Source organism: Argopecten irradians, chromosome 15 (genome assembly GCF_041381155.1).
Source record: "Argopecten irradians isolate NY chromosome 15, Ai_NY, whole genome shotgun sequence".
Lineage (NCBI taxonomy): Eukaryota > Metazoa > Mollusca > Bivalvia > Pectinida > Pectinidae > Argopecten > Argopecten irradians.
The window spans coordinates 8,000,717-8,012,306 of NC_091148.1; the positions used below are offsets into that span (position 1 = coordinate 8,000,717).

General features: G+C 36.5%; 1 protein-coding gene across 1 annotated transcript in view; it reads left to right on the top strand.

Moving 5' to 3' along the window:
• Positions 1-10,180, top strand: part of LOC138308975 (acetylcholine-binding protein-like) — a 51,965-nt gene extending 41,785 nt beyond the window's left edge. The window contains exons 2-4 of the mRNA XM_069250057.1: positions 3,498-3,705; positions 6,265-6,365; positions 8,068-10,180. Coding sequence (XP_069106158.1) covers positions 3,498-3,705; positions 6,265-6,365; positions 8,068-8,557 — 799 coding nt within the window. The 3' untranslated portion in view covers positions 8,558-10,180. The remainder of the gene's footprint in view (positions 1-3,497; positions 3,706-6,264; positions 6,366-8,067) is intronic.
• Positions 10,181-11,590: the final 1,410 nt, after the last annotated feature.

Here is an 11,590-nt window from a genome sequence, read left to right on the forward strand (position 1 = left end):
GACCACTTGCAAACATGGCAACGATTTGTTGTTATAAATCATCATTTTATGTATCAGTATATACGTATAGCCTACAATTTACGTTGTGCGTCGGCCATCATATGAAGGTCATAGGAACCGAGTTTTTAATCAACGACATTTTAACATTTACCATGCATGATCTCTTGAACTCGTCATGTCCATGGTGGCCGAAATTCACCGAACCATATCTACCTGTTTATACCTGACAGCAGCCGGGACCACCATGACAAAATTCTTAATATGTCTGAATTCATACCATTACTCTTCCTCAACTTAGTCGCGTTTGTAGAACTCTGAATCTTACCCTTTGACAGTGGTATAAGGGGTGATAACTCTATACTTGCTATCATTCGCAGTGTGGATAATTTTGTTAAATTCGCGGTTAATCGAAATTTATCAAATTCATAGTTTTCCATATAACACTCTGTCGTACGAATTTCGCTTTAAAAGACTATAAAGATAATTCTATACCTTCGCCAAAATGTTCCAATCAGTAAATCGTGAAATCTAAACGGACAATTCAGCCGAACAGTACATTAAAATTTGCACATATATCGGATACAAACCAGTTCTAACATAAATAAGATTAGCTGGTTTTACTGTGATATGCCAGAAGAGCCCATGGTAGTGAAATGCATCTGAAATGTTCAAACTCGCTTACTGTTCGCCATTACGCATAGTGGTTGGATTGCCAGTGTACTAAAGAATATCAATCAAAATACTGAACAATGTCGTGAAATTTGTTTCTTGTTATATGTTTCATTAGGAATGTAGAACAATACTTTTATGTCAAATTTTGCTTAGTGGCTATGTAACAAAATTAACCTCAACTTTAATAACTACTGTATGATGTCTGACACTCTTCCATTGCGTCGGTTGCGGCATTTTTAAAATAATAAATAAAACAGTATAAAAAAGGCAACACTTCATCTATTACAAGAAGACACAACATGAATATACCGCAGTCTCCTAAAACTTGCAACTCATAAACGCAACACACCGCATGGGAGGTCGTCCTAAAATACTAAACTAAACCATATCAAACCAATGAATCGCGATTGGCACTAGCCTTTCCATTCTGGGCTACCGTAAATCGTCCTACATAATCCAACACCCAAACTGTCTTATTTATTACTCAATGCTTCGATAAAATGACAAATATGTCATAATAAGACATATTTACCGTTATAATTTTTTGTTTAAACTCAACCGAGAGTGTAACATTATCATATTCCCAGACCCCGGTACTTATGCTGTCAAAATGACGATTACAAAATATATTTATGATTATATAACCAGGACTCCACCCAGTTAATATAACATAGCGACCTTATAAATAGGTTTTACATTGTGTATGGAACATTAAACTGTCCTGGTGTCTATATTTGTTCTCGCAGCTGATAACCAACTTCTATTTTATCACGTCTACGATTATTTTTGTGCATTTCGCGGGCGATTGAAAATATACAAAAATATGTACTGCGATATCAATTCAAATGTAGACACAGCATATTTTACGTTGAAATTGTTCCAAAATTTGGAATAGCAGTATTACGTTTGTTATATTTTTCGAAGTTATACAATTTTCATCAAGGAACAGCATTAAGTATAATACCCTACAACACGCAAAAACGCGAAACTCGTTCAAAGTAACTTTAGAAATGCTCTTCCATTGAAATTATCATTGAAAATCGCCCCATCTCAGAAACCCTCGAACCCCAATGGATATCGTCTAAAATACTCTCAATCCGAATTGTTGAGGACCTCGTCTCAAAACAATTAGTAGAAAATATCCTAAAACCTAACTGTCTAAAATCGTTAACCGCTATCATTTCAATTTAGAATTTTAAAAGACTACTTTTTTACAATGCAGAAGATACAAAGGTGGTTTGCATAAGATTTATCTGGGTTCATCGCAATATTTCTCTAGACATACATTCCATTGAAAACGTATTTTTCAATCAAACCAACCCAATCTCAAAAACCCTTCAACCCCAATTGATCGTCAAAAATACCCTCGAACCTTTTTCAATAAAACAGACATTGTAAAGCTTCTGACCTAAGACAATAATTCGTTCGGATAACTTTCAAGATAATTCAATTTAATTCAATTTTTAATTCTAAATTCGTCTGTAACTTCCAACCACCGCGTCTTCTATCTAAAATAGACTCGTTTTTACAATGAGTAAGATACAGAATGATTTGTATCATACCTATCTGTACACGTCCTGATGTTTCTATGCCCATTACCCTGTTATATCAATCGAATGAAGTAACGATGCTGAAAGCTTTGCTGGCGTAACGTACACACGGGAGCAGAGGTGAGATTCTCCCTGGGAGTGGGACAGACCCCCTCCCTCCTCCATCAGTTACGGGTTATTTATAGCTCTCTCCTCACGTGCAGATACGTCAATGATAGTACACACCTACACACGAGCATACCGCGTAATGACGCGTGCATTGAGTTATATAATGCTCCGTCGTATCGCCCGACATCTGCGGAACTCATGACGAGACAAATATAAACTTCACAACATGCATTATCGGGGTGTAAATCGCTTAAACTGGAATCAAAATTTTAATTGGTGAAATGTTTTTGCAGCAAGTGAATATTGTTAAACGCTTAGATTCTCTCAAAACATAACATTTATTTACAAGATATAAAAGCACTCTCTAATGTTGCGGCTCTGACTAGAGGTAAATAATACTTCATATGATCTTTTTTGTCGTTTAAACTTTTGTTCCAGGACAGCTCGCGCATAATTAGCGTAAAATAATCCCTCGCGTAAATCCCATGTATACAGTACTTCAAAGCCATGGTTATATTTTAAGAATGGTGACTTAAAATTTGTGATCTTATTTGATCATGCCTTTTGGCTTCGATATAGGAGTACGAATAAATGGTTTTACTGTACTAAAAAACCGGAGTATTCGGAAAAGCACAAATTATCTGGCAGATGACCCATATTTATTGTTCACTTTGTCAGCCCATTTATTTATTTATGTATTTATTTATATATTTAATTATTTACTTATTTATATATTTTAGATTACCGAATTAAGTTTATCGTACTTCAAAATACAAAGACAGATGACCCATATTTATTGTTCACTTTATCAGCCCATTTATTTATGTATTCATTTATTTATTTATTTATTTATTTATTTTAAATTACCGAATTAAAGATATCGTTGTACTTCAAAATACAAAGACAGATTACCCATATTTATTGCTCACTTTATTAGCCCATTTATCTATTTATTTATTTTATTTATTTATTTATTTATTTTTATTTATTTATTTATTTCAGATTACCGTATAAATGGTTTCTGTACTACAAAATACAAGTTGTTAGACAAACGACCGATGTTTTTTGTACAATTTATCAACCCATTTATTTATCTATTTAATTGTTCATCTGCAATGTATTAATTTATTTTATTTCATAATTTATCTATTTATTTATTTATTTCAGATTACCGGCAGCACGATCAGACAAGGTAAATTACCAAGAAGCCACCGGTCACGTGTTCACCACGATATTCCACAAGTACAGTGAGAGGGTGCGGCCATATAACCACAACAAGGACCCCCTCGGGATATCCGTCATCCTAAGTCTCGTGCAGATCAATGACCTTGACCTCGACACACAGGAGCTTGACATTACATTGGACCTCTCCATAGTAAGTGGTATTAAAGCTGACGTAGTGAAACGAAGATAGATAAGAATGTCCAGCCCTAGACAGTTCTGTCCTCTGACCAAAGCGCGTCATAGTCTATAAAAGTGATAGTTTCTACTTCTGCTTAACGCTCGGCATAAAGGGAGTGGGACGACTGGCGGTATATCTATTTTGTGTTTCCATGCACTAGCTGGACTCTTGTCCATTTGGTAATGTAATTTTAATCGTGTATCCTGTCGGAGACATCGAGCAACATACCCTACATCTATTCGCATTTTACAAGCGGTGGACAAACCAATCGTCCCATTCTATTGATGTTGAGCGATAAGCAGAAGCAAAAACTACAACATGTATAGGCTATGGTGTGTCTCGGCAAGTGGACTGAACCGAGAGCTTACCTCATAAAGATGAACTTTCAACTCAAGGTCAAACGTGTAGCGGTGTCAAGGAGTATGTAAGGAGAAAGAAAGAAAACAAGAAATACGATCTTAAACTTAGTCGCCTTTACAGTCATGTAATGAAGGCGGCTTACATTTTACGCCTAACCTCCAGGAGAGTTATAGATTCTGGTATAACAGATTAATTACGGGGGTAAAAATTTAAGTTAACAGCGTAAAAATGTTAAACTTATTTAATATTTTGCGGACTGTCGTTAAAGTGAACAGTCGGGCAAGGATGGCTAAAGTCGGTAAAAATGGTGTGAATGTATCCAGTATAATTTCTTATGAAATGGAAAAATAAAATCTCTCGTCAAAATCTGTCTGCGTACGAAGAAATTCATTTTAAGTATGGAAATTCTTAAACGTCCTCCCGGCTCACTATGTCCGTGGTTACATTTCCACGCAGCCTCGCTTTCAATGCTTTCAACTTTTCTTTACTTTAATGGTCAGAACTGGGAAACTAAGCAGAACTTGACCGTCGTATTAGTATGTGAGAACTTTTGGAAGGCCAATGAACGCATTTAGACTGGTTTTCTTTGCCCGACTATTCACTTTAATGGTATATATTATTTAACCTTCTCTCGAAACTTTCATAATCACAGCAATGTCCCGTGATATAGAGAAAATACCATCCCTGCAAAACTAATCGGTAGTATGTCATGGCTATGGGAAAGCCGAGAATGCCTTCATTTCAGGACTGAACAATTAAATGAAGGTCAACAATGGAGCCAGAGACAATATTAGAAACGCAATTCGTTAGAACCAAGATGCAAATAAAGTCATGTTTTACGATAACGAGCAGGTACAATTTTACGCCCCTCCTGTTGCGCGTTTCTCAAAGGGAAATAAATCTGACGAAAGAATGGCGCTCAAAATCGACAGCAATATTGGTGTCTTGGGGTTTGACAACATGTTGCATCTTTTTCAACCATTGCGCGCGTGCGCGTGTAATTCACGTGCATTTAAAACACGAGCTAGTTATAGCACGACAGGGATAAAGACGCATGTCTCGTCAATTAGCTGGCATTGATCAGTTTCTGTCAATCAATGCTGGAATGCTGAGAACAACTCGTGGACACAGCGGGAAGAGACCTTTGCTGCCAAAACTATCGTGTTTTTGTGTTTTTGTTTCGTTGCCATTCACTGATGAGCGTATTATCTGCAATTACGACTGGATATCCAGTAACTCACATATTCGAAGCCATTTTACAAATTTGTCCTGATTAACTTACGACATTATAACGAGACGTCTTCAATCAATTCGACATGACACGCGCCATTATTTTTGTGCACGTACACGTGCGTCACAGGACTACACATGCAATGAATCAAACAAGAAAATAAATAACAAGTGCTTGTTTGTTTTGTTGGTTTTTGTTTTACGTCCTAGTAACATTTAGACTCGTTTAAGGACTACCAGGTTTAGAATGTAAAGGAAAGCCTGAGTACCCGTAGGAAATTCTGTCAGCAGTCAGCATCTGGTAACTGTCCCACACGAATTTCAAACTCGAAACACAGGCGTGGAGGACTAGACAATGCGATACATCTGAACACCTTGACCAATCTGACACGTCCCAGAGACTGTCCTTGCTAAACATGCTTGGTGTTCAACTATTGTCCGTCATTGAAAGCCTGCATCTTTTGAACAAACGTGTAGTTAATAATCAGTCGCTCTGTTTTCAGACATGGAAAGCCTGCATCTTTTGGCATCTTTTGAACATTGTTAAACTTCAGTCGCTCTGTTTTGAGACATTGAAAGCCTGCATCTTTTGGCATCTTTTGAACATTGTTAAACTTCAGTCGCTCTGTTTTGAGACATTGAAAGCCTGCATCTTTTGGCATCTTTTGAACATTGTTAAACTTCAGTCGCTCTGTTTTGAGACATTGAAAGCCTGCATCTTTTGGCATCTTTTGAACATTGTTAAACTTCAGTCGCTTTGTTTTCAGACATTGAAAGCCTGCATCTTTTGGCATCTTTTGAACATTGTTAAACTTCAGTCGCTCTGCATTAAGGAATTGAAATCCATTATCTTTTGTACATTGATAAATATCAGTCGCTCTATTTTCAGGCATTATTCCTCTTTTCAATTTCCGTAAACGTTCTCCGTTTTGTGTTTTGTAGACGTGGACAGATTCACGACTTACCTGGTTCTTCGACACAGTCGATTACATAGAAGTCAATCAGTCAAGCGTCTGGACACCGGATGTGACGTTTCTAGACACGTGAGTAAGATTCATGCCGAGGCTTGCTTTAGTTTCGTACTAACAGGCCTAGGAGGGAAAATAAGTATTAAGAAATAACGCATTAAATATTCATTCATGGCGATGTTACTCAAATAGCATGTAAATGAACAGCAAAATTCCCTAACATTATGCATATATGTATATTATTATTATTCAATTTACTGTATATATTTTCTGGCGGACATTTTCACATGAAATCATTCTGTCGTTATAATAGCCAATGGCAAGATTAGAAACGATGATGTAATTTTGTATGTTTTAAAATCATAATTTTATGTAGTAGGCTAGCTAAAATACTCGTGAAAGAAATAATGAAATATTTTTCAATTACAAATCTATGACAGCAAAATTATGGTTTAAAATTTCAATATTTCTGCTGAAGTCTCCTGAAAGCACACCATTGGTTTCTAACAACCAAAACTGGTATAGAAAAATGATTTACTGTAAAACTATTTATATTCGCGATATCTGAACTTCGCGTTTTCATTTCTATAAAAACATTGTACATTGTAGCTTTTATACGGCAGTTTGATTTCGCAATTTAGATTCAAAATGTAGTTCTACTGTACCTGTGGATAAAGCATTTCCGCGGCAATTACTTCTTGTGATAACAAATCTCTCGCAAAAATACGCAAAAATTAATCGCTCGGAAAATCATTTTGTTTACAGTATATGTTTGACTGAATCCAAAAGATTCCCAATGGAATTAAAATATGACTCAGATATGTCTACATGCGTTTCATGCCTCAAGTTATATATGAGTACCGTATTCGCTATAATTAGTGCCCCTCCCCCTATAAACGTTCCTCCCTTTTCTGGAGAAGAGTTGAGGAAGTATAGACGCCGCCATTCCATTGTTTTAATAATGTGATGCCTCTAACATCAGCATTGCATCCCCATATTAAATGAACCTATATTACAATTCTTTAAGCGCCCTGGGGCTGATTACGGCGAATACGGTAATGTAATTTGAATGAGCCAAGGAAGAAACTCCAGCCATGTAGACAAAATCTATTGTCTAATTTTCAAGGCAGTCTGCCACTTAATCAAGACACACATATAACACAGTCACGTTCCCATTGTCTCGTATTTTCTGTTGGTTAGTCTATATCATGTGACAGATCTTGCTGTATGTGTCTTTATAAAGAAGTAGACTGCCTTGAAAATTCGACAATATATTTTTTCTTCACAGTTTGAACTACAACTTCCTTGTCCCATATTTACTCTTTGAAGAAATTTTTAATACCATCCTTGATACTCCATGGTTACTATCACTGTCGTTATACACTTGATACTCCAGGGGTTACTATCACTGTCGTTATACACTTAATACTCTAGGGGTTGCTATCACTGTCGTTATACATTTGAAACTCCAGGGGTTGCTATCACAATAACCCCTAGAGTATCGAGGATGGTATACTACAGGCCTACTTTTGTAAGGATCCAGTATTACCCGGAACACGCCGTTGATATTGCTTTAAAACTACTTTGACTTACTTAAAAACATCAAATTTACTATGTCTGCATGCGTTTCAAACCATCCCGATCCATAAGAGTTACTTCCCTTCGTTTTTGTCGAAGTTAAACGAAGGGAAGTAACTCTGATAGATCAGATTGACGAAATAAAACAAGGGAAATAACTTGAGTATTATATAAGTTATTTATTTTCATGTACTTCCAGGACGTCCGGAGCCGATGTTCTGATCAATCCCCGGTACATGGTCGTCCTTCGGAATGGTCGGATTATCTGGTACAGACGAATCCGTACCCGGCTACAGTGTGAGGTCAACCAGACAGCGTCCACTCAGGAGTGCAGTATCCGGATGGGCTCCAAACAATTCCCAGACACGGAACTAGTATTCACGGAAGGTACATGTACCTCCGATTCCAAACTCACCGACGTTAACTGGGAAATCGTATCTGTGAATAACACAATGAATATCTCAACGATTTCCCTCCCGACACCACTAGCTTTCCGCAACGGAAAAATGTCCATGGCACAATGTGATTTATCCGTTGAAGTGAAAAAGCCGACCCGAATGCCGTCTGTTGCTTCCGAATTACAAAGTGAGGGAGAATCTGAGAGCTTCGTTTCCGGAGCTAGCTGCCGCCTTAGTTTCGAACTTGTGGTTTTAGTCAGTGCCTTACTAGGCGTAATTAATAGCGTGTAAGAAAACTTTACATTTCCAAGTTCTATTTCCGGGAAATATTCACAGTAGATTGAATCGTCACATTCGCTCTATATGGACATGTACTGTAGAAAGTGGAATTGTTATCGGGTGGAAAATTTCGCTTCAAAACATTAAATTTTCACGAATATGAAATCACGCGAATATATCGATAGATTGAAATTGTAATACTTGGCATAAAAATGATGATTCGAACTTCTTTTTTTTAAATCAATCGCCGATCCCCCTATGCAGACACTATTGGAATATTCACTAATGATTATGGAATATGTCTGTCCATTATTAAATAAAAAATTAAGAAATTACAGCTACATGTATCATTGGATGACTGCGCGGACATTTCTGATGCAATCATGACCGAATGGTTATAAACGCTATGATATTCCGACAAAACACCACAAGCTCTCCACTTCTGAGTCGTGACTTTGAATCCCACGTGGGGTAATTGATGGACCTTTACTGCAGTAGTTTTTCTTGAAGGAATTCCTTGCTTACCGGAAAGGTCCAAAGATGACCGTTTTTTTCTTCATCTGACATGTCGTAAATGACCATGACTGTTGCAAATCTATACAATTACGCTAAACAATTCAAAGACGATATTCCACGCGAACATTTCCACGCCGCAAATTTTCGGTTTGAGGGCTGACATAGCGAACCAAAGCAAAATATTCTCTTTTAAAGTATTTTCGTTAACAAGTCATGCGAATGGTTTTAAATGAGATTTTACCGGTGAAAGGCGTTTTTTAATTGAATGAAAGGTGCATGAAATATATTGTTTAGTTACTAATTTCGCGATGAATTAACCATTTTTTCTTAAATTCAAATTCACAATGAGAATTGTTCGTGAATTGTGAATTTCTTACAATAAGATGCCATTGTTACTCATGTAATGATATATGTTAAACAACCCACCAGAGAGCAATTAGAGAATATCAAATCGAGACGAGGAGACACATTTAAAACTCTCGCATATGTATGGCCAGTAATTAGGAAAAGAGTAGCGAGATCCAGTCATTTCGGCCTATGAAAATACCATTGCATAGCAGTGCCGATATCAACATCGAGTATAGATCATCGACTTTCATTTAATCTAGGAAAACTCGTGCACATTTTCTGATGAAGGTGACAGTGTACACATTGTGCTTGTCATCGAAACACCACACATGAATAATTCAAGTTGAGTAACAAATAACATCACATAAAGAGCATTTATTTCAACATGAAGAAAATCTCCACTGCACTCTCGAAAATCAAAGTTTGCAGAAATTAACTTTAAAAAATATTCCGTCACATATTATTTTCTCAAACTTATTGAAGTTCTCCACGTGGAAAACGAGTATTAAAGAGGAGCACCTTGGAGAACTTTGTGAATATAAGACATCATAAAAGGTGTAATTGATCACTATCTTGTATCATGATTTGTTCATTAAATATAAAGCATATTTTTATGTTAAAATTACCCACATATTTTTTTCAGACTGCGTTGTACATCCCTCCTGTCACGTGTTAATGTAACCTTAATGTTTATGTTTGTTTTGTTGTTGGGCAATTTTTGTTTTCTGTAAACAATTTTATGAAATGTACACAGAAAATGATGACGTAACATTCAGATTTTTTGTTTTCTGTAGAAAAAAAATGGAAATGTATATAGGAAATGATGATTGACGTTCTATCCATTGTTCGGTAAAATTAATATGAAAAAATATGAAATGTACACTAGAAACGATGACGCAACATCCATTTTTTTTCTGAAAACAATTACGAAATGTACACATGAAATGAATACGTAATATCTAAAAATATCACTCAGCCTTGCATCAAAGTCATATTTTATCAGTCTTAGTGTAATTTACACAACAAATGCGTTTTGATTTCCTATAACTGCTGCTTTTGTACCAAGTACTTGTGTTGTATTTCGTTTTATTCTTGTTAGAAGTTTTAGATAGTAATTATTAATTAAGAAAGAGTATGACGTCACGGAGTATAGAAATGACTTCACAGAGGTCCGTGAGTGTGATATAATACAAACTCGCGTGGAATAATCTGATCATATAGCGTCAAATTTTACTAACATTTCTTAAATTTAAAAATTCCCTAACTAAATATTCCCCATAGGAGAGCAAGGCATATTTTTATGGAACGCTCCTTGAGACTTTTCCTTTACTTCTGTAATGCTTTCCAATGGGGACTTTTAAGTTTAGGAATTCCTTAAGGAATGTCAGTGAAACTGGGCCCAGGCCATTATGATATAGCATGTGACAGATTACAAATTCGTGTGATCGCATGCCCTTATTCACATAATCCGTTTTTGCATATTACAGAGTTATCTCCCTTTTGGGTTTGTATCGATTGTTACGTTATTATTTTATATATACATATGCCCCTATATAGTCAACGGGAGGGGAGTTGCGTTCAAATTAGCGTAAACGCAATGACGTATGAATACAAACGCAGTGCAGGTTCGGACTACTTCTAGTTCACGCTTCGATAAGATTTTGTGTCACAAGTTGACGGATTTTAAAATAACAATAAAGAGTTTTTATTAGATCCAATTAAATATGTATTTGACATCAAAACAAAACATGTGTTCAAGCATTGTAACGGAAATAAACTACAAAATGAGTCGCTGGTCGGGGCTACAACCGGGGGGCTTTCCTCAGGAATGTTCGGGGAATCCCATAGTTACGTCAGATGTACATGTGTGTACGGTCACTCATCTCACCTAAATATACAGAACATCTGACTGTCGGTGAATAATTCTGGGAGCGCCTAAGCGAACAATAGGTTAACAGATCATATACAGGTTTCCAGAAAAAAACATTACAGGTAGCCTATCCGAAACAGTATCATCAGCTTAAATGGCCCCGTCTTTGCATTCAAAATAGGCCTACACACACGCAAACACTTGTCTATCCTCCGTACAATAAAATAAAAGTCATGACTGCGAAGAATTTAGTGTATATCGCGTTCTTAGACCGATACATACATGACAAACATTCAGCAGCTCAACGGTCA